At 37.8% G+C, this 24,153-nt stretch overlaps 2 protein-coding genes across 2 annotated transcripts in view; both read left to right on the top strand.

The window, feature by feature from the left end:
• LOC124376638 (transforming acidic coiled-coil-containing protein 2-like) overlaps positions 1–18,276 on the top strand; it is a 44,226-nt gene extending 25,950 nt beyond the window's left edge. The window contains 14 exon segments of the mRNA XM_046835846.1: positions 899–959; positions 1,893–2,091; positions 3,218–3,261; positions 3,396–3,505; positions 3,681–3,834; positions 4,295–4,429; positions 5,163–5,255; positions 11,787–11,921; positions 12,169–12,245; positions 14,645–14,688; positions 16,135–16,295; positions 16,842–16,948; positions 17,137–17,257; positions 17,369–18,276. Coding sequence (XP_046691802.1) covers positions 899–959; positions 1,893–2,091; positions 3,218–3,261; positions 3,396–3,505; positions 3,681–3,834; positions 4,295–4,429; positions 5,163–5,255; positions 11,787–11,921; positions 12,169–12,245; positions 14,645–14,688; positions 16,135–16,295; positions 16,842–16,948; positions 17,137–17,257; positions 17,369–17,434 — 1,507 coding nt within the window. The 3' untranslated portion in view covers positions 17,435–18,276.
• Positions 18,277–19,590: 1,314 nt separating this feature from the next.
• ly6pge (lymphocyte antigen 6 family member pge) lies at positions 19,591–23,055 on the top strand. The gene is made up of 3 exons (XM_046876809.1): positions 19,591–19,745; positions 21,965–22,081; positions 22,371–23,055. Exons 1-3 carry the CDS (start codon positions 19,685–19,687, stop codon positions 22,565–22,567), a joined length of 375 nt encoding a protein of 124 aa, XP_046732765.1. The 5' UTR covers positions 19,591–19,684; the 3' UTR covers positions 22,568–23,055.
• The last annotated feature ends 1,098 nt before the right edge of the window (positions 23,056–24,153 follow it).

Raw genomic sequence — 24,153 nt, forward strand, 5'->3', positions numbered from 1 at the left:
TCTGAAGACTTAGCTTAGCTAAGCTGCTGCGTGTTTAACCAGTTAAGTTTTTATCCACTCATAAATAAAAGAAAATGACTGATTCCGCAAAATATAGTGAAAGTTTCCCCAAATGGAAATACTTTAGGAAATTACAGATGCAAAAATAAGCTACTTAAATACAGTAACTAAATACATTTACTTTTTACTGTCCACCACTGCTTGCAAATAACTTTTATTGAATGTTTTCATGTACGAGGGAAATGTAGAATACAAGGCAAAACCTGCACATTAAACACAAATAATACACTAACAATAGCATTAAATGTGGAAACTCAACTACTAAGGCTTTAATTTTCAAATATGCATTTCAATATGTATTTCATTCAGATTAAAGCTACGCTCAGTGATTTGTAGTCAGAACAATTTATCTAAAGTTTGTTTTACCTCACATTATGCAGCTGTGAACATACTACCTACACAGATAACAGTCTTAGGAGCTCCAGTCTCAGTCTGTAAATGGGAGAAGAAAAAGTTATGATGCTCTGACACTAGCATTCATTAGTGTTCAAGCCTACCGTACACTTGCAGGTGGTTTTGGGAAAAAACTGAAGAGAGGGCCTGTGCTTGTTTAAAGGCTCAAAACAACTAACTTCACCTAACTACTACAGCTAAAATCATGAACTATACTTTTACTTTTTTGTATTGCAATATTGTTTATGTAATTGCTAATTGTTGGCTGTTGGAAAGTAATTTTGAAGAGGCAACACAGCAGGTATGTATGCAAATGAAGTGAAAGTAAAAGTTACACGTGCTAATAAAGGTCATTAAACGAGGCATTTGTTCTATTTTATATGTTGTTGAAAATGAACTATGTTAAGCTTCACTCTTTATGATGTCTTTTTTGTTTATTTTACAGGAACACATTTAGAGTGAAGAAGTCACCAAAGAGGTCACCTCTGTCTGAACAGGTTGTACAGGTGTGACTCGGACTTACATTTTGAAAAGGAATTATGAGAAATGAATCGAGCATAGTACATATATACAGACATGGACAAATTTGTTGGTACTTCTCAATGAAAATGGAGATGGACAAAAGTAATTGGTTTCCATCAATGTTTATTCCATTTTTAATGAAAAACAGACTTTGCTTTTTTTTAATTCAACAAATATTTCAAATAAAACAAACATGAAAATGGCATTGACATAAATGATAGGGATTTCAACCTAATTCTTTGTTGCCCAGAAATATGTAGTTTTTAATAAAAACTTGTCAGCAGTAGTTTGGCCCACTCTTCATACACTTTTCAAAATGCTCCAGCTGTCTCATGGGGTCTTCTCCAGACTGCATGTTTCAAAATATTTTTTATAGATGTTTGATAGGATTTAGTCAGGGCTCATAGAGGCCACTTTAGAAGAGTCCAGTGTTTTGTTTTTAGTCATTCTTGGGTGATTTTTGCGATATGTTTTGGGTCATTATCCTGTTGGAAGTCCCATGAGCTGCAAACTAAGACAGTTCTTTCTCATGCTGAGCAGTATGCTTTGCTCCAGAATGTCTTGGTATTCCTGAGATTTCAGTATCCCCTGCACAGATTCAAGGCCCCCATGCAAGATTCAGCAAAGCAGCCCCAAAACATAATCAACCTCCTCTATGCCTCACAAGAGGTGTCATGTTCAGCAAAGCTTCAGAAAAGTCTTTATTTCTTTTCAAGGGGTACCAATAATGTCTGTAGTTCAAGTGTTGTATCTGTTAACTATTAAGTGGACAAATTGTTATGCTGTGTCATCTTAAAATAAAAGAATTTACAGATTAAACCTTATAAACATTGTTCATGTTCAATGTATTCACTGTGGTCCGAAAAAGGATGTATTGAGTTTTTGCCTTCCATCTTACTCAAAATCACCCCCTGCAGGACTCCTCTGGTGATGCAATGCCTGACCACCTTCAGGACCATGCCACAGATGAAGAGAAACTGGCCTCCTCTACGAATCAGAAATGGGCAGCACGGCATGAAATGCAAGTGGAGTTGACGTCTGACATCCAGGACTTTCCTCAGCCCTCTGACCTCACTGCCTTTGTCAATGAGAGCAGCTTACCAGCACAGAGCCAGGGTGAGAGCTGGAGAAACAGACAACATGCACTGCTTTCATACTCATACCCAAATGTAATAGTAATGAGACTATGTGTGTGTAGTCTCACATTAATAACATTATTAACTTACAAAGATTAATTTAAGAATTACTTCATTTAGATGCTGATAATTAATTGTGATAGAAGAGTATCTGCGAGAGTGAAAGGGAATGTTTATAGGACTGTGGTGAGACCTGCGATGTTGTATGGATTAGAGACCGTGGCATTGAGTAAAAGACAGAAGGTGGAGCTGGAGGTAGCAGAGCTGAAGATGTTGAGGTTTTTGTTGGGAGTGAAGAGGATGGACAGGATTAGAATTGAGTTTATTAGATGGACAGTGCATGTAGGATGTTTTACAGACAAGGTGAGGGAAGCAAGATTGAGATGGTTTGGACATGTGCAGAGGAGGGACATGAGGTACATCGGTAGAAGCCGAAAGAAGAAGGAGAAGAAGAAGAAGAAGATGCTGATCATTAATAAAGAATATGTGACAATTCAACAACGCAATGATTTATTAGTACAGTTGCACTATTTTATGCTGACATGTAGACTTTCGGTCATAGCTTATGCATATGATTATTATAAACAAGCTTCTAATCAGGCAATGGAAATTTAACCCCATGAACTCACAGGATCAGTCTACAGGTTTACTCTTACATTCTTTAGTTTGTACTTGCAAGTAGCAAGTAGATTTACAGTAGTAACTGAATTCAAGTATTATTTAAAGTTTAAGGTCATTATGATAATGATTTGGATGATAGCACAGAAAACCTCAGTTTCATTAATTCTCATAAACTCGTATCTGGGTCACAGCGTGTGAGTGCGATGTGTACGTGTGTGTACGTGTGTACGTGTGTGTGTGTGTGTGTGTGTGTGTGTGTGTGTGTGAATTCATCAGATTTACTACAGTGATACTGCCCTGCTTATGCAGTTCAGTTCATTATTATACAGTTCATTATTGTAAGGCCAGAGGCCAAAATGGTTTGTTGCAGAGCGAGTGTGTATTGACTGTAGTGTTATCATTCTTTTAATCCAGTCATTGCACAGGAGTTGTTCTAACTCACATCCTATGTTGCTCTAATCTCTGTATTTTCTTTCTATGTACAGACTATGAGATTGAATACATGGAGAAGATTGGAACCTCCACCCCAGTAAGTAATAATATTTTAGTGGTAAGCTAAAAAACAGAGTGGACACTGTACCAGTACCCAAAAAATATAATTACTTTATGTTCTATTTCTGTTAGTAGTGTGTTTATTTATCCGAGTATCTTTGTCTTTGGTAGCCTTTGTCATTAAAAAAACCGTCCCTCTACCTAAATCTGGATTCAGTATCAGACAGTACAAACCGGATAACCAGTCTGCAGCACTCCGGACCCAACTCCCCCTGTACCGGGTATAAAACACACACACACATACACACACACACACACACACACACACACACACACACACACACCTTTCTTACATACAACTAAATCTAAACAGAACCCTGAAACATATGTCGAATATGCTTATGGGGAAAACCATTCACTTATTCCTTTAACTTTTAACCCATGCATCTTCTGTAGGAGTTTTGAGGAAATGGAGGCTAAAATCTCAATGGAAGGAAAACCGCCTGTGCTCTCATCTTGTGGAGCCCCTGAGCTCATAACACTGGAGAAAAACAAAAAGAGGGAAGTCCATTCCCAGAAGCGGACACAGAGCTGTGAGAAAGATGGAATGGTCAGTATGATTAATTAAACGTAAGAAGTGCTTTCAAACATTGTTAATAACATGATCATTAATTGATAAAATCTTGAATTTATCATTCACTGTAGGCCTGGTGTTTGGAAAGAACATGTTTTACACTATTCCATCTTTTTATTGCTTAATAGCAGTTTAAGTGCTATTTTACTTTCTACCCCTAGAGGGAGACAAAAGACAAGCTTACCATCTATTAATGGTAATTTTAATCATCAGGGTTACACCCTCAGTTGAGCCTGTAAATAGCCGGCTGTCATTGTGGCATCACAGCCACGTGCCTTAAATGAACAGAACCCCAGCAAACAAACAAACAAATATCCAGCTTAAAGTTTGCACCAGCCCATGCTGGTGAGGCAATTTCTGTGCTTGCTTCATATTGCTGACACCCACACACCTTCCTCCTCCTCTTGTCCTTCTCCCACTGTAAACTCCATAACAGTCCCCCCCTCAAGGCCCCGTGGATCCTGCAGATCTGTCCCTATTAGACAGGCTGAGTGAATCAGCCACCCCTCTCAGCTACCTGGAACCTGACCTGGCAGAGACCAACCCCACTGCCTTCGCCCACAAACTGCAGGTGTGTAAAAAGTGACATGCCTGCTGAGCCCCTATTGCTCTCCTTTTCCCCCTCAGACCTCTTCTGCTGGACTGAATGTTTGATTGTTGGCGTGAGAGTTTTCAGTCAGCTTTCATGTTTTTTTTTGTTTTGTTTTTGTTTTGTTTTACCTTTTACTTTATTTGTCCAGTGCTGGTGTATCTTTCTGTCCTCTATGTCTATTTCATCTCTCTGTATTAGTTGTTCTTGAGCTGAGGTCAACACGTTTTTAAAGGTTGTTATTTCTGTTTTTAGTACATGAAAAGGTTTGTAAATCACATCAATGCTAATTGGTCACGTTATAGAAATAGATGTAGAAATAATCTAGGTTGAGAAAAGCCTTTAATGTTTTTTACATTTATGTGACATTTGTTTTTAAAATATTTCTTCCCAACAAATTTAAATACCTGGACAATTTAGATGTTGGAGATAGACTTGGCCTCAGCTCTGAACATCATAATATAACATTATACTTGTATGTGTAATAAGGTATGTGTGTCTATGCTGCATTCATATAGGTGTGTGTGTATGTGTGTTTGTGTTTGGGAGTGTTAATGTATTCTGCTGAACTCAATCAGTTCAAATAAGAGGTGAGAGCTTGAACTCTAACTCCTCTCTCCCTCCTTGCCCAAAACCCTTTCCCTCTACATTGCTGCTTTTCCCTTTTCCTCTTCCTCCTCCTCCTCATATACCTCGTCCTCCCCCTGCGGCCCAGGAAGAGCTAGTCCTCGCCGCTCTGAGGATTGAGGCTCTGCAGGTAGCCCAAAACATCTCTCAGAGCCCTTCTCTATCCACTGTTTCCCCTCAGGTATTGCACTGTGACTTTGTGTGTGGGCGTGCCGGGGTGTGTTTGTGTGCGTGGTTTTTATCTGCAATAGCAGAGTGTGTGCAGTGCTGTGTGTGGGAGCACGTGTGACACCTTTACCTGACTGCATCCCTACTCAGTGTGAGTACATACCCACATACTACCTCAACATATTGTGGGAGTGGCCCAACACTCACATTCATCCCTGGATCCTGTCATATGACTTCTCTAACCTGGCTCCTGCTCTCTGTCTGGTGCTGCTCTCTCCCAAACCGACACGATCTGTCTCTCGAGGATGGAGTGTGTGTCTTCTGTAAGGGCTTTGTGACAATCCTGCATGTTTGCCTGAATAGGAGCTGCATAGAGACAATGATAACTTGGGATGCTATATGGGGTTTAGTCTTGTTCTTATACATCAAATTCACTGTCTACACAAAACTGAACTTGAAAATATCTGAATTCCTGCTTAATTTTTTGTTTTGTTCTTTTTGCAATTTGAGTTCAAATTCTGTCACTAATTGACTAATTTGAGTTCAAATTCTGTCACTAATTGACTCTAAGTCACAAAGTAAAATAGTGGACATACAGGCAATTACACTGTCAGTGTAATAATAGATAACCCTGAGCCTTGATCAGTTTTGCTGAGGTTCTCACCACTTGTTTGGTAATTGTGAACAGCACTCTTATTGACTAATATTGTTTCTTCAGAAATATAACCACTTATACAAGCGATCTTTCTCTAAATAATGAATGTGGGTCTAAAATAAAAGTGGCTAAAAATAATGTTTCCAGTCACTCACAAACACAGTGCACTCTTAGTGCCGGTTCCAAGCCTGGATAAATGGGGAGGGTTTGTGTTAGGAAGGGCATCCAGCGTAAAATGTGCCAAATAAAATATGTGGATCACGAACCAGAATTCCATACTGGATTGGTTAAGGCCCGGGTTACCAAAGACCGCCACAGGTATTGTTATCCACCAGGGTACCGGTGGAAATTGGGCTACTGTTGGCCGAAGGAGGAGAAGGAGAGGAGGAAGATGTCTACAGAGACAGCAGTGAAAGGAGAAGTGTAGGAGAGTGGAGGTTTGGGTGGGTACTTTACATGTTGGTACTATGACTGGTAAAGATAGAGAGTTAGCTGATATGATGGAGCTGAGAAATGTAGACATGTTCAGGAGACCAAGGGAGTAAGGCCAGGAACATTGGAGGTTTAAACTGTTCTATCATGGTGTGGATGGAAAGAGAAATGGTGTAGGTGTGATTCTGAAGGAAGAGTACAGTAAGAGTGTTGTGGAGAGGAAGAACGTTTCTGATCGGATGATAGATGTGAAGCTGGAAGTTGAAGGGGTGATGATAAATGTCATAAGTGCTTATGCTCCACAAGTGTGTTGTGAGATGGAGGAGAAGAAAAAAAATCTGGAGTAAGTTAGGTGAAGTGGTAAAAATGAAAGATTAGCGATGGGCATGTTGGTGAAGGGAACAGAGGTGATGAGAAGGTGATGGGTAGGTATGTCTTTAAGGAGAGGAATGTGGAAGGGCAGATGGTGGTAGATTTTGCTGAAAGGATGGAAATAGGAGTAGTGAATACTTATTTTAATAAGAAGGAGGATCATAGGGTGACGTATAAGAGTGAAGGAAGGTGCACACACAGGTGGACTATGTTCTATGTTGGAGATGCAACCTGCAGGAGATTGGAGACTGTAAGGTGTTGGCAGGGGACAGTGTAGCTAGACAGCATCGGATGGTGGTCTGTAGGATGGCTTTGGAGGTGAAGAAGAAAAAAAGGAGAGTGAGGACTGAAAAAAGAATATGTTGGAGAAACTGAGGAGGAAGACTGTAGTGTGAGATTCAGGGAAGAGGTCAGACAGGGCCTCATGGTGGTGAAGAGGTGCTGAATGATTGGCAACTACTGCAGAAGTGATAAGTGATACAGCTAGAAAGGTACTTGGTGTGACATATGGAAAGCGAAAGGAAGACAAAGAGACATGGTGGTGGAATGAGGAAGTGCAGGAGAGCATAAGGAGAAAGAGTTTGGCAAAACAGTATTGGGATCGGCAGAGAAATGAGAAAAGTAGGCAGGAGTACAAGGAGATGCGGCAGCAGGTAAAAAGGGATGTGGCGAAAGCCAAGGAAAAGGCATATGAGGAGCTGTATAAAAAGTTGGACACTAAGAAAGGAGAAAAGGATTTGTACTGATTGGCCAGGCAGAGAGACTCAGCTGGGAAGGATGTGCTGCAGGTTAGAGCAATAAGAAGGAGAAGGAGTTTGCTGGTACCAGTTTTTAAGAATAAGAGAGATGTGCAGACCTGCAGTAACTACAGGGGAAAAAAGTTGATCAGTAACACCATGAAGTTATGGGAAAAGCCAGGCTGAGAGAAGAGGTGACTATCTGTGAGCAAAAGTATGGTTGCATGCTAAAGAAAAGCATAAAAAATATTTTGCTTTGAGAATATTGATGGAAAAGCATAGGGAAGGTCAGAAGGAGTTGCAGTGTGCAAAGCGTACGAGGGAGAAGTTGTGGTATTGTATAAGGAAGTCAGGTGTGTAAGAGAAGTATGTATGAGGACAGTGTGACAGCGGTGAAGTGTGCAGTAGGAACAACAAACTGGTTCAAGGTGGAGGTGGGACTGCATCAAGGATCGGTTCTAAGCCCTTATCTGTTTGCAGTGGTGATGGACAGGTTGACGGATGAGGTCAGACAGGAGTCTCCATGGACTATGATGTTTCTGGATGATATTGTAAGGTATGCGCTGGAGAAAAGGGAAATGAAAATCAGTAGGAATAAAAGAAAGTACGTGTGTATGAATGAGAGGGAAGGCAGTGGTGTGGTGCAGTTGCAGGGAGAAGAGGTGGAGAAGGTGGAGGAGTTTAGGTACCTGGGATCAACAGTGCAAAGTAATGGAGAGTGTGTTAGAGAAGTGGAGAAAAGAGTGCAGGCAGGGTGGAGTGGGTGGAGAAGAGTGGCAGGAGTGATTTGTGATAGAAGGGTATCTGCGAGAGTGAAAGGGAAAGTTTATAGGGCTGTGGTGAGACCTGCGATGTTGTATGGTTTAGAGACAGTGGCATTAAATAAGATTTTCATTAGGAGTGACAAGGATGGACAGGATTAGAAACAAGTTTATTAGAGGGACAGCGCATGTGGGACATTTTGGAGACAAGGTGAGGGAGGCGAGATTGAGATGGTTTGGACATGTGCAGAGGAGGGACATGGGGTATATCGGTAGAAGAATGGTGAAGATGGAGCCACCAGGAAGTAGGAAAAGAGGATGGCCAAGGAGGAGGTTTATGGATGTGGTGAGGGAAGACATGCAGGTAGTTGGTTTGAAAGAGGCAGATGTAGAGGACAGGGGTGTATGGAGACAGATTATCCGCTGTGGCAACCCCTAATAGGAGAAGCGAAATAACAAGAAGAAGAAGACTTGGCTGAGGGAATGTAGTGTGGGCTTGGTGTGGGCATTCTGTACAAATAAAGAATAGAACCAAACATAATCAATACCTGAATGATAGCCTAGCAAATTAAGCATTTCTTAAATATGTAAGACTTGATTTGCCATAGCTATTTACCAGCCATTTTTTCTTGAACATGTTCACATCTCAAATGCTTAAATGCCATAAGTTCCTGTTTGAGTGCCACAATGTGCTTTATTAATGCACTGACATGTACCTGCACATCATTCAGGCAACTCTGCTGAGCCAGATCATCCATTTAGATTTACACACACAGATTAAGCATTGCAGGTATAAATGAGCTCTAAGTATCTGTGGAGTGGTGCTTGCCTGTGCAAAATTAAATACTGATTATGCAGCTGCATCACTAATAAATAATAACCCATAGCGCAATTCTCATTCATTCTTCTGCTATTGATAAGGAAACGTGCAACTCTATCAGAAACCTTGCTGTTTGTGGGCAAGAAATTGCAAAATATAATTGCAATAAATTTTTCATCTGATTAATAACAATTTAACACTTTATTATTTGATCATTAATACAAATTATTTCCTATACACTGTCTGACAGGTCTGCCATGTATTTGTTTATAGCTCCCACTTGCTGAAAAATATTTCCACCATTCATTTAAGTTAGATGTCATTAAGCACAAGTACTGAACGCCATTCCCATTTTGTCTTATGTCAAAGATCATCTAGCTTTTGATCTGTTATGGCTAAAAACTAATTGAAAACTAATACAAAATTATTTCATTGGAGTTCCCATAAGATGTTCAGGAGTTTTCATGCTGGTTACGGATTTTTACTTTAACTTTCAATTCACATGCAATCTTTTGCTAGATCTTGATGCATAGTTAGTTCAAGGCCCTGAGCCGCTGTTTTCACCCACTCATTGAGACGACCCTGTGCTCTCCCCACTCCATTTTCAAGTATTTTTCTTGCATGCTTTACAGTCTCAGCTCAAGAAACCAAGCCCACGCTGCTGGAATCTCAACAGTCAATCCACAGTTTAAGTAAAAGGATTCATATTAGAATAAGTTAACTCCGACTCTTTTTCCACTGGGTTTGAACCTTTCCTAAACTAAAACATAGAGGTGAAATAAAATGTATATTACACATACCTCGCATATCCCACATAGAACAAAAATCCCACATCCCACAAGATTTGTTTAAAAGATACAATAGTTACAATAAATCCTATGCATGTCCCCTTTACACTGAACATAAGATAACAGATTTAACACCATGCATCTATTTTTATTTAAAACCAATTGGAGACTACTGTTAAGTACTGAAGTCACATTTATTACAGTTTACAGTGGTGATTTATTGGATGATCTTCAGTCATTCACTAGCTACAGGAGTGCATTTGTTTAATACTTGTTTATCTTCAGATTAATAATTTGTTGTTAAGACCATTTTTCACCCAGGAGTTTAAAATATACACTACTGAATTCACAATAGCATTCTGATATTATGTAATCAATATGTTGTAATACGATGCTTTATAGAAACATTGTCACACTATTGTGTTGATAATTTCAGCTAAGCATCTTTTACAATTATAATTTTACATGAACAGCTTATGCTGTGTGTCACAGATACAAGCACTGTCTGAGTAAATACATTTTAAAACTAGTAGTTTCATATGATGGGTCTGTTGGCAGCTTTTTTCATAACACCAGTGATGAGAATAGTGAAATTATCACCATGACCTAAAATGTATGTGCTTGTGTCCAGTCATATCCCTCTGTGCCCTCTGTAGAGCTGAACTCTTGCCAAATAATCTCTTAATCATCCTCTTTGGATTTTCCCTCCATCAGCAGATGGGGTTTAAGTGGAAAAAAATCATTGTGTTTACATTGTGCCTTTCCATTTAGGTTTATAAATAGATTGGGAAATTGGGCGTGCAGTGAATGATTTACGTGCAGTTGTGGCTGTTTTTCCTTGTCAAATTAAACCAAGAATACAACCTGTTTAGATTCACCATTTGTAAAAAAAGTGCTATAAGATCCAGAAATTTGTGAATTCCTTTTGTCTCATATTCTTGGGCAGATTTAAGGTAAAGCAAAATCTGATCAAAAGTAAAGGTTGTGATCCTTAAACTTGGGATCAAATATGTGAATGTGTCTGGGGTTATTACACAGTTAGTGTTGGAGTTAAACCTTAAATTTATCAGGACATGTTGCTTTTCTTTGATATTGAAAATGTGCATCTCAACTGTTTATTTATTCTTGTGCATATCATTATATTAACACCTTTGTAAACATGTTGCTTTTTTAACTGCTCCAGCATGCCACTAACACATAGCCAATTCTTTGAGCCCTCCTGAATACCTTTTCTCCCCAGCCTGGGCCCAATCACAGCTATGCTCTTTCACAATGAGCAGCTGCTTCCACCCATCTTGCTTTGAGCCTATCACGACTTCTTAGCTGAAGCTCAACGGCAGATTGAAGCCTCATCCCAACTGCGCAAAGCTTTAAATCCGAGCTAAAATCCTGCTCTCATTGGCATTGTGACTTTGCTGTGTAGAACCTGTAGACAATGTGCTGCCTCATGGCTTGGTTCAGAATCCCTCTAGTATGAGTGTATGACTGAAGAGTGTGAATCATTAAGGATAGAGGTGTGTGCGGGACCATTTTTTTACTGCTTACCCTCAGGAATTCTGACTAATCCCGTCTTATCTCTTAGACACTTTTGGCCTTTCAAGCCATCTAATGCAGATTTATTTTTGCTTGTACCTGGCCACCGTATTTTCTAACAAAATTAGTTGGTTCTGTTTTGAAAACTGCAAACAAATTTGTAATTTACCCCACAGCAACCATTATAAGAATAAAATAATTATAAATGCTGAATGATTGCAGTATATGTTACACAGCACAAGCACTTAGAACGCTCCTATGTTACACAAAGATTACCTTTTTTGACTTGCATGATTCATATCTGGTAAAAACACTTCCTCTCGCAAGTTTCTGATATAAGTCCTGGGGATCCCATGCGATCCCAGTCCCGATGCACACCTCTAACTGAGGCTACATACAATCAGAATGTATCCTCCATCTTAACACTTATGATCTTTCCAAATCAGGAGAGAGAGCAGGCCTCCCCTGAAGACAGCGGTGTGTCCAAAAGCTCCCTATACTCCCGGACAGGGTACAGTGAAGCTGAAAGCCCTTATCTTCCCCAAGATATGGATCATTCTCTAGGCATAGCGAGAGAAGAGGTATATACTATTGTTTAAATGTGAATGTAAAACGATAAATAAAAATTACTACTAAATAAGTTCCGACTTATCTGAGGTAATGGACTACATGCATCCATTCTGTACTCCAGAACTATCCAGTCTGTTGATTATGCAGTTTTCTAATACAAGATGTAGGATTACTCAGCCTTGTACATTACTGTATGAGCTGATACTGCACACCTCTTCCCTTTCTGTATGGAAAATGTACTGTTGTTTGCATCATCAGATTGTTGCCAAAGAAAAAGAAGTGCTGGATTGGAAGAGGAAGTATGAGGAAAGTCGACAAGAGCTGGAAGAAATGAAGTAAGAGAGCACTACATTACACACAGACTGTTCTTTAGTCTTCACAACATTTTATGATATACATTCAGGTAAAAAATTGCATAAAAGTCTGTACTCTTAAATAGAAAACGTTATTATTTTTGTTATTTAACAGCTTTGAGCTCGCTAGCTACCTAACTACATCACTGAGTTTATATAGTTTTAGCATTTAGCATGGCTAATGTTGATTAACTAAATTATAGCAGCTAAACAATTTAAAAGTCTAATAATGAAGTAAAGTCTTATATTATTTAATTAAAGTCAAGTGCTAGCAAATTAGGTAGCATAAGCTTAATTGTATTGTGTAAACAATTTGGGAAGGTTGGCTAGTATTCTAGTTGACACTAGGCTATTAGCTGATACGTTGGGTAATTTCGCATTAAGAGGTTCCATGTTCTTTACGATCTATTAGCCCTTACTCTCATTATTATAATTGTCATTATTACAAGAAAAAAAAGGGGGAGATACACTACAGGCTGGGAAGGTTTCTCATAATGGTGCACCTCCTACAAAGTGACTACACTGTAGACTGCATAGTGTAGCCAACTGCTGCAGTTTATGACCAGCACATCAGCCTCAGAGCATCTGTCAATTTGATTTTCTCTCTCCAACCTTTTTTCAAAGATTAGGCCCATATACAAAGCCAATTAAATAGGTCTAAATAGGTGTCACGGACATGTGGGGAAAGACATACACTCACCTGCCCCTTTAATAGAAACAAATGTACGCCTGCTTATTCATGCTATTATCCAATCAGTCAATCATGTGGTGGATCCAGAATTTATAAAATCAAGCAGCTACAAGTGAGAGCTTCAGTTCATGTTCAGATCAAACATCAAAAAGGGGGAACTGTGTTTTTAGGTTTATTGACCATGGCTTGGTTGTAATGCCAGATGGGCTATTCTGAATATTTCAGAACATTTGATCTACAGGCATTTCATTCACAACAGTGAATACAGTTTACACAGAATAGTGTAGAATAAATTCTCTTGTGGCCTAAGGTTCTGTTGTACATTTGATGAAAGAGCAGGTAAATGGTCAAAATGGTTTCAACTGACAGAAAGTCTACACCATTTTAATATCTACTACACTGATTCATTTGATTAATTGTGTACAATTGTCTGCTGTTTCCTACATTATCAGTTGTACACAATTAATCAAATGAATGTACAAAAGCATTCGCAATTTGATCAAAGCAACAACAAGAATTGCTTTTATGATGTGCGCAAGTGACTTAATAATGTGGAGGTTGATTAAGCTGATTTAAGAATTTCATTTCTGATCTGAGAAATGCAAAATAATCAGTGTAGTAGATATTAAAATTGTGTAGACTTTCTGTCAGTTGAAACCATTTTGACCATTTTCCTGCTCTTTCATCAAATGTACAACAGAACCGTAGGCCACTTGAGAATTTATTCTACACTATTCTGTGTAATCTGTAGGCACTGTTGTGTATGAAATCCCTGTAGATCAAATTCACAGATGCCGTACAGAAGAAATTAAATTTTTTTCATTCATTGTAATCCAAGCTGTAGTTTATATCAAGAAATACTGAAGCTATGCACCGTCATACTGACAGCATGCCTAAACATCTTCCTAAAAACAATCTTGTTTGTGAACAATGAAAAGGACTTTTCATTCTGATGGGAATGATATGTTCATTGACACAAATACTAACTTTTGAGAGATGAACTGAGGATTTATGGGGAAAGTACATTTTGCAAGAAATCCAATGTGTTGTGCTGTTTGTACAAATAGTTTTGAGAATGCATTTACTGGTTTGCAAATATTAAAGATGATTCGAGAAGTGCTCCAAAGCAGCTGGGAAACCGTAAATGAGACAGGACTAATGGCATGTATACTAAACATTAACACATTGAATTGTAAAATTAATTTCTTTTTTGGAAAATGTATTTTTTTAGGAATATGGTACCTATTAATCTTTTTTTGTAACTTCTGGCTCAGTCATGTGCTGGAGGCTGAGGGGAAGGTGGGATAAAGACGGCAGCTTTCTTTATTAAACTGACTGGGCTTAGCATAAGGAAGCCTTAGCAATCTAAGCAAAACCATCGCTAACCCTTTTCCTTACTGTGCTGGCAACATGCATGTCCTAAAATAAGCCACCCTATAGGCCTTTACCAAAAAACAGAAGCCTTCCAAGCACTGCATTTATACTGGTAACTTCAGGAAAAAGTGTCACAGCCAGCTGTCACTAGAAAGCATAGATGAAAATGTGAGAAACAGATTTACTGAATTAACCACAGCAAAAGCATGGAAGAAACATTCTGTTCTTGTTTGGTAAATATGTACTGTGAATTGCATACCTGTTTTAGTTCTTGAATATAAATACAAATAAAAGATATTTTCTCCTTGGTCTGCAGGAGAATAGTTACAGAGTATGAGAAGACCATTGCACAAATGATTGGTGAGTATGCAGTGTCTGCAATACACCTTTTGGTTCATTATGTCTATATGCTGTAGCAACTCTACTGCCATTGTCTTTTACAGATATTGTTTACAAGACCAAATATCACACACTGTTTCTGAGTTTTGAAACATATCTACAGAATCACATACTGTAACACTTACATTTTATTCAACTTAGGGGGTTGTGAGACATTTCCAAGCACAGGCTTTCTTACCCTTCACGTCTCAACTTTTGCTCTTGTCATGTTGTCTTGCACAACATTAACATGTACTGCTATTTTCACCCTATTTTCTATCTTTCCTCTATATTGTTTTTCACACATATTGTTTCAGAACTGTGTCAGCTCAAGCCTGTGACATTCTATTTCTCACTTAGTTTCGCTTCACTTTTCTTCCCCTTTTCCACACCAAGTCTCATACTTACATATTCTTTTTCCTTACTTTCTTCATTACTTTTCTCTTACAGATTTTTAGTGATGTAAATCTTTTCTTTCAAGTTATTCTATCTTGATGGACCCAATGGAAGGAGAAGGATTATTAAATTTTTTTATATCTGTAACAGACTTTTTTCCCACCTTCTTTGTATCACTCCCAGCTGGCTTGATTTAACACAATCCCTTCTTTCTGTTTGCCTCCCTTCTTTGCCCATAAATACCTGATAAATCAATCAGGCATGCCTGGTAAGTAACAAAAGGATTCTACTTTTTGTCTGTTTGTTTAGCGTCCAAAAACATCTGGTAGATGGGGCAAGGTGGAGTATATCCATTCTTGTTTCCTTGCGTGTTTATTACTTTTTCCATTTCTGGGTGTTTAGCTGTTTTTGCGATTTCAAATCCAAGGTGCTACTACTCACATTTACAGCCCAGACAATGTTATAGAAACATAAAACATAAGTACCATAACTGCCATGCACAATTTTGTATGTGTCATATTCTGTCTCTCACAAAATGGTCCATAAGTCTTATCATAGCATCGGAGGTGTTTCTGTAAAGTCTCTTGTGTAAAGGGATGTCATACGATCTTCTGTGGTGGTCTCATCTGTCACCCTGTGTCTCTTTGGTTGCCCATCATTTACTGTGTGTCTCGTCTGCATGCTTCACAGGGGAAATGCGGTTCAACAGAATGCCATCAAATATTAGTGCTCATCATTAATGATGCAATGCATATCATATTTTCCAATTCTGAGTCCATTTATAGTGTCTCTATTGCTGGCCTTCCGTTTATCTACTCCATGGGGATTTGACTGTGTGGAATTGAGTGTGACTGTCTGTGGGATGCCTAATAATTAATGACATTTAGCAGTACTTTTTCACATCATTGTCAGTATTATGACAGTAGGGCAGGGTTATTAGGCAGAGGTCTCATCACTATGTGTATCTCTGTTTGTGTGTGTGTGTGTGTGTGTGTGTGTGTGTGTGTGTGTGTGTTCGTGTGTATATCTTAGAGGATGAGCAGAGGGAGAAATCTTTGTCCCATCACACCATCCAGCAGCTTATTCTAGAAAAGGACCAGGCGCTGGCTGATCTCAACTCGGTGGAGAAGTCTCTTGCTGATCTGTTCCGCCGTTATGAGAAAATGAAAGATGTTCTTGAAGGTTTTCGTAAGGTGAATACAAAAGTCTAGTGATAAACACTTACTTACACATTCACAGCACACAAAGTGAGCTCTGTGAAGATATGGTTTACATAGGTTGAAGTGGAAGATCTAGATTATTATAACAGCAAATGAAGACTAAATGTGGAAGGGGATGTTCAAAAAAGCACATACAAATGTCCCCAAAATTTTGTACATATAATGTATCTGTCCATATCAACAAAAAATTTAATTAACAACCAAAGGCTTACTAATTAGGCAAGAAATTATCATATGGAAAATGAATATTTCTTGTGTTCATCAGCATTTTATTTATTTCACTGCAATATTGATGTAAGGGTACCAGGGAAATCTGATCATATATAATTACATAAAGGCTCCGCATTGGGCCGCCAATGCAACTCAAAGCTAATTTGATTGGATATCATATAACCTCACTTCTGCATAATCTGTTAGCTCTTTTCAAATCCATTTGTTTTTTCAGTTATGCATTAGGTAAGCACGTGCATTAGACATAGAGATAGCAACAATAAATTTCACAAAGCATTTTTGTTTTAGAATGAGGATGTGCTGAAGAAATGTGCACAGGAGTATCTGTCTCGAGTGCGCAAGGAGGAGCAGCGCTATCAGGCCCTGAAAATCCACGCTGAGGAGAAACTGGATAAGTAAGTGCACTGCAGTGAGACATTCTAAATACTTTATTGCAGAATTATTTTGATTTGTCTTGTCTACTGCAGCCTGAGGCATGCACCTAATGGCTGTTAGTGGATAAATGAGTTGTGTGGAAATAAAGCCTAAATGTAACGTGCAGTGGCAGTGCCTGACTATGAAGCGCTTTTGTGGCTTCCTGCAGGGCGAATGCAGAAATCGCGCAAGTGCGTGTGAAAGCTAAGCAGGAACAGGCAGCATATCAAGCCAGTCTAAGGAAAGAACAGATGAAGGTGGATTCACTAGAGCGCACATTGGATCAGAAGGTTTGTCTACACTGCCAATAACTGATACGAAAAATACATTGTGATATAGTCGCATATGCTAAAATATAAAGTAATTATTTGACACAATATATCTGCTTTTTTTCCCCACAGAACAAAGAGATTGAAGAATTGACCAAGATCTGTGATGAGCTGATTGCTAAAATGGGAAAGAGCTAGCTGACTGTCATATGATCCATGTCCACATAGGACAGTATATGAACTGAAAGGGAGTTGTAAAAAATACATTGTGCTGATGTTGTTTTATTGACTGCTGGACAGAACCACAGACTGTCCCCAAAATCTTAAACACTACTGACATTCTGCAAGAAGTGTGGCTCCTGTTGACTAGGTGAACACTCTGGTCACTCGATCATGCCACTGTAACTACCAACAAAGCATTTTGATGTTTTAATGTACACCAATTTACCTGTAATAGGGGTCTTGTGGATATTTTTGAGATGTATTCCCCATCAGTACAGAACTTTTATGAGAGTGTGTGTATGTCTGAGAGAAAGAGAGCGAGAGAGAGTGAGGATGAGTTTAATTGCTATGATGCCATGACAGCCACTGATGGAGCTGACTGTTAAGTTAATTTCTGTGGTAACCTCTTTAAACTTGAACTTGCAAGTGAGAAGAAAGACATGTCTATATATATGATTATGAAATGATTCTAAATATGCATGTGTTCATTTCTTTTTTTGTGAATATGAGCTAAATATAGCATAGGAACACAAATGCAGGTTTTGATACTGTTTAATCTGCTTCCTCATGTATCTTTGTAGATACTTCCCTAGTTTTGTTGCCTCTTCACAAATCGATGTGCAATTGTATTTTTGGGGGATTTTATTTTAATAAGTTACTAAGTATAATGTCTGCTGTCTCTGGTACTTAAATAGCTAAATTAATTTGAATAGGATTGTCTAGGTCCTGCTTTGGTTGATGTAGAGGTTTCCCTAAAGAGGAGACCTACTCAGCTACACAGCACCTGCTTACAAAGTGCAATAAAAGATGGCAATAAACTCTGTGGCCTCTTTGTTTGGTCCTACACAAGCTAATCTACACTAAAGGTAATGCAGAGAAATAAACATTAAAGAGTTAAAATAGCCTTTTGATTAAACTGTATAGAAGAATATCTTGCTGTGTGAGGAAGAATCTTTATATGCCTAAATAGATGCTCATTACTGCTGATACAGCAGGTGGTTACTTACATCCTTCAGGCAATAATCCTGCAAGTGTCAAGCACAGAAATAGTCAGTCTGAGAGCCTGTTATAGCTGCACTTGTTATATGTAGTATGATGAGGATGAGTCAGTTGATGCAGCTTACAAACGTTTCCTGTTCGGTCTTATTCAAAAGCTCTATTCTATTTTTTATTTTATTAAAACAGGCACAGAATGAGAAAGAACAGAGCTGAGTCATATAAAATAGTCTGTAAACCAAAACCATTATCTTGTATTTGCATCTATTTAGTTCTTGAAATAATTGTATTGTGGCTATCAAAACACTGGAAAACAATGAAAATGGAAAAAGATGACATTGCATATTTAAATCATGATTTCTTTCTTAAATAACTCACTTAGTAACATTTTATCCAATTTTCTGTTTTTTTCTTCTGTTTTTTAAATTGAGTTACATCCAGAACATTCTCGACACCCTGGCAGAATTATCTACAAAGCTGTGATGCAGTCTATGGTATTTGCCATATGGCTTTATAATTAAAAAACAAATATTCTTTTAAATTTAGGTCAGGCTGCTGGAGTGCTGACAATAAATAGACAAAAGATGAAACAGAAAAAAGGAAACAATTATGAAGGCTGTCAAAATTAACCCGTTAATAACTCACGCTAAATACTTAGATATAAAAAATAAATAAACTCCACCAAAAATTATTTTTAATCACAAAAATTTCAGTCTCAAATCAAGCACCAAATCCGCCATGATGAACACATCTGGCAATTAAAAACGTCCGAGTGGCAGCAAAGCAAAAGTTCCGTTTCGTGTCCTGATAATTTTTTTTTTTTATCCTGGTCTATTTCTTATTTAGAATTTCTACCATAGTATAACATATACAATACTCACAATTTCATTGAGTAGCTGTGCAGAAATGTGTTTGAGAATTTGAGTGATATAGGTCATTTGATCATTTAAATGTTTCATGAACAGAAAATAGGTTTAAAATATAGTTACTTTACAGTGCTCAGCCATGAGATATGCTACACACTGCAAAATTCATTGGAAAAGATAAATATTTTAAACTATAGCTCACTATTTGTGTAAGACTCATCCTGTCTCAGTAGACAAGCTGGTAATCTGGCTCTGTTCAATAATGAAGCATTAGCTCACTGACTTAGGATTTAGATGCGTTTAGGTTTAGGAACAACCTGCTTTTCACTCATCAATCAATCTGGTCGGCAACACCAACAGCAACATGAGTGCTGTCAAATGCTGCTTATTGTTTGGCTTTTTAATTCTGCTCTGTTGTGTTCACAGTAAGTATCAATCCTTCTGTTTTGTAGGCTTTCCATTTTTCTCCTTTTCTCCTTAAAGGAAGACCAAAGTTGGCACATCTATCTCATAATCTTTTAAGTCTAGACCTCCATCTGTTGTTTTTCCTAATGTGCACTGTCAGTTTCCCGTCTAGTCAACTTCCTTGATAAAGTCTGTTAAGTGCCTCGCACACAATGTGACTTTATTAGATAAGAATAGTTTTTTGTTTGTGTTTTCTTTATTTGGGCAAGTGTTGATAGAATAATGGAAGTTCCACTTCTTTAAAAATATGTCTACAATGAGACTACAGTGAGTCACAAAAGATCTCAGTACTGTTTGGCTATTGCAACCCCCCCCCAAAAAAAAAAAAAAAAACGTTATTGATTGCTACAATGAAGAACAAATTTATCTAGTTCAGAGATGTTAAATCAATGTGCAATGCATGGTGTCATAATTTTCAGGTTTACCAGCTGCCATGAGGACATTGATTCTCTCAATCTAAGATTTATAACAGATTATGCAGTGATGGAAAGGTTTTTCAGTTTTTGCGTGTTCTGTACCTATGATGATTGACTAGTTTCCAATAAGTACTTTAATTTGATTTAAGTGTAAAGGGATATAACGATTCATGAAGAAGGCTTGGTAGGATTTTGGTGATTAAGGTTGATTCTCTGAATAAATTTTCTCTTCTTCTAGCATGAATTCATCACCACTCGAGGCTCTAGCAGTCTGCAGAGTGGACTCAATACACAGCAAATTAAAATTACCTTAGGGGTAATTTATTACATTTTCTGCTCAATGATAAGTACAGGCTGAACTTTGGCCATTTTTTGAACTACAGTAAGATAATGGTTGATTACTTAAGGATTATCATTAATGAAGCTAGTCAGAGCTCAAAAGATCACATTTAATTTGAATACAGATTTAAATTAGTGTGGAAACCTGCTACCTGTGTGATAATTCGGCATGATTAAAGTGTGCCTTTCTTTTGCAATGTTAATGAATCTATTCAAGGTTTGGATGACCTTTGGAGATTGCATGTACTGTAGAAGGAATAAACAATACATTGACTTGGATTACATTTAGGGTGTTTGCATATCTGCACCTTTGGCCTTGGATTTCAAATATAGCCTGTGTGGGGAAAATGCATCTGGGATTTAAGTGGAGATTCTTAGTGAATAAATTTACATGATGTTTACTAATGGTTGTCATAATACATTTCTGTAGTTACATCAATGGTTATGCAAACATGAAGACTGCTATTAATAATTAAAGCTCCAAGCAGAATTTTTGTGGTCCACGCAACCAGACTCAAAATAAAATAAAATAAAATGAAGCGATTTATTAGACATAATTTGAAGGATTACAAAAACACTTTTTGTTAAAATCCAGGATGTCTACAGAAAATATGCTTAGAATTTTAGATGTCGGTATGCATTTACATCAGCATCCTCCTGGGAATTTACAGCAAACCTGAACTAAATGTAGCACAAATTCTTCAAATGATATAAAAAAAAGTTGACTACAAGGTGGCATATAAAATGTCATGGGTAATTTTATTAAAGTTTTGTCAGTGAGCAGAGTTGTAGAGATATAGCTTTACTTCCTGTATGGTAGCTGTCAAATTCTTTAGCTTACTACAGGCAGACCATTTGGAGTAGTCAATATTCTTTTAAATACTTTTATGAAGCATAATCTGGAGATGATGTGTGTGATTTTGGGGCAAAATCCAACATACCAAATGTAATTTTATGTAATAAAATCTTAACATACATTCATCTAGGAAATTCAGTGACCCCTGGTTTTGATATTTAAACAGATAGTTGAAAAGTTGTCCATTAATGAACTTCCAAGATTTTACCTGCTACTAGTGCTACTAGAGCTTGCCAAATTGTTTTTAAATTTGGTAAACATGTTTTTATACCTTCCCCATTCAGTGTGCCAAATTTATTTTTTTAACCAGATGATTGGGCTGCCACACCCAAACCACAGAAGAAGTAGGAGCAAAAGTATAATAATAAGAAACAATACAATACAATAGAATGCCTACACACCTTTTGGAGCTTGGCCCCCAAAATAATAGTTTTTAATGCAATTTGCCCCACCTATTCAATTTATTGAATTTTAGATTAATTCCGGACTTACTGTAGTCCTAAGGGATGGGTAAGAGACACAAAGCAGATACATGAAGCATGCTTGAGTGTCTTGTTTGTCTAACTAGGTGAGGCACTGCACTGTTACACCTGCATGGGGTCAACAGATGAGGATTGCAATCGCCAGGGGTCCAAAGAATGTCCAAGTTACTCAGATGCCTGCGCTATTATCAAAGGAGATGCCAGTAGGTTTTACATTTCATTTTATATGTGATCGATTTCTTGTTATGCAGAATAGGGGAGTCATTTAGAGCGGCAGATATTTAATTTGTCTTATTTACCACTGGAGAGGATTTTGAAAAGCTGCACTATTTATGTGCATATCAGTGTGTGTGTGTGTGTGTGTGTGTGTGTGTGTGTGTGTGTGTGTGTGTGTGTGTGAGAAAGACAGAAAGAAACATATTTAAGTAATTATTCTCATTTATAATTTTAACAGAATACACTGAATGTGTCCGTTCTAATCTTTTCTAACAGGTGGTGTGCTGAAGTCATGTTCCTACAAATCCTTCTGCAGTCAAGCAAACAGCCAAGGTGACAGAGTTGCAGGGGTGAAGGTTCACTGCTGCTTCTCAGATGACTGTAATGTGATGGGACATGGCACCCAGCTCAGCAGAGGGTTTAGCTATCTCTTGGTCCTTCTGTCACTGTTTTGCTATCTATTGTCAAGCTAAAATTGCCAGCACAAGTTTAAATGTGCTTCATACAGCAGAAGTCGCATTTATGTACTGAGTAGCCTTTAGGTGTAATAATGTCTCTGGTCATGCCTATTAAACTGAATATGACCCAAATAGACTTTTCATGCAAACCTAATGCACAAAATTGAAAAACAAGACAAATAACTTTTAGGTCAAAGTAATTTAAGCAGTGTGAATAAATGCAGAAAAACATTAGGGAATATTGTTGAAAGTCAGTACATCTATGTTAATATGCAGTGTATTTAGTATTAAGTATTATATACTCTTATGATACACATAATTAGCAACCAATAAATTGATTCTTTATATTTAAAAGATAACAAGCTTAAATCCCAGCATCTTAACTACCACTGTCTGACCCTCAGCTTTGATTCCAGTTTCCTAGCTGCCACATGTGCATAAAAGAATTTCTTTGTTCCATGCATTTGTCAGCACAATGACAATAAATGCTGTCAGTTTCTTTTTTTAGTGCATTCCTTTCTGTATTGCCAACATTGACCAGCAGATTTAACACACTGATCCCACAGCATCCCTTATACAGCACCCCTGTTTTCATATTTATATCCAGTGTTTGTAGAGGCAGATCTGATTTTCGACAGAGATTGGTGAAGACATTCTTTGAATTGTCAAAAGAAAAAACGATAAAAAACCAAAAGATGCACAGACATTACAGCACATCAATTATACTTTAGGGTAGACCTACACATTAAATTATCTTATTAGAAAATCCTTTTTTAGTGGGTATGTATTACACGGCATTACAGTAATAGGCTCTCATTCTGTTTCGGAGTAATTTTTTATGGTATTAACACTAGGGGTCAGTATAAATTCATGAATGTTATGGTTATTGTGCAGTATTTTGGCAAGTGTGACCTTTTACAGGATCTGCTACTCTGTAAAGGAACAGCCATTATTCTGAACTTTCCTCTGGCAGGTCTTAGCTGGACAGTTTGACACATGGTCCAATAACAGCAGTAAAAATATTACCTGTTTCAATGGTATTAATAGCATCACATTGACAGTCATAGGCTGTACAGTAGCCATTTCTCTTATTCAGTGTATTCTGTAGAGCTTGAAATTGGGGCAGTATACAACCATGATTAAAAGAGCTATTTATTGTTTTTGATATGCCTTTTCCCCATGAAACTCTCTGCCTGGAAATATCCTACAGTGCTATTTCAAAATGGACTGCATTGCTAAATCTAGCTCTTCACATGATTTTTGGCAGAAGAATAAATATACTGTCTAGTGCTATTTAACAGAGCATAACAAATATGTTTTTACAATTATTAAGAATTTTGTATTCCATTTATAGTCATTGTAAAAAAAATACTATTTCTACAAAATGACAAACTCAAATATATTCCGAATAAGGGTCATGAACTGGTAGACCTCCATTCACATGCGGAGCCAAAAAAGAATTTCTGTGCATCAACCTGAGCACTCAAAAAATACTCCAGCAAAACCGATCAATGTGTCAAAAAAAAAATGTTGGCTGTAGTTCAGTAGCTCCAGTTTTTTATTGATGAACTACAACAGCTTCTGTAGCAGAATCTCTGCTG

The sequence above is a fragment of the Silurus meridionalis genome, chromosome 2 (genome assembly GCF_014805685.1).
Source record: "Silurus meridionalis isolate SWU-2019-XX chromosome 2, ASM1480568v1, whole genome shotgun sequence".
NCBI classification, from domain to species: Eukaryota; Metazoa; Chordata; class Actinopteri; order Siluriformes; family Siluridae; genus Silurus; species Silurus meridionalis.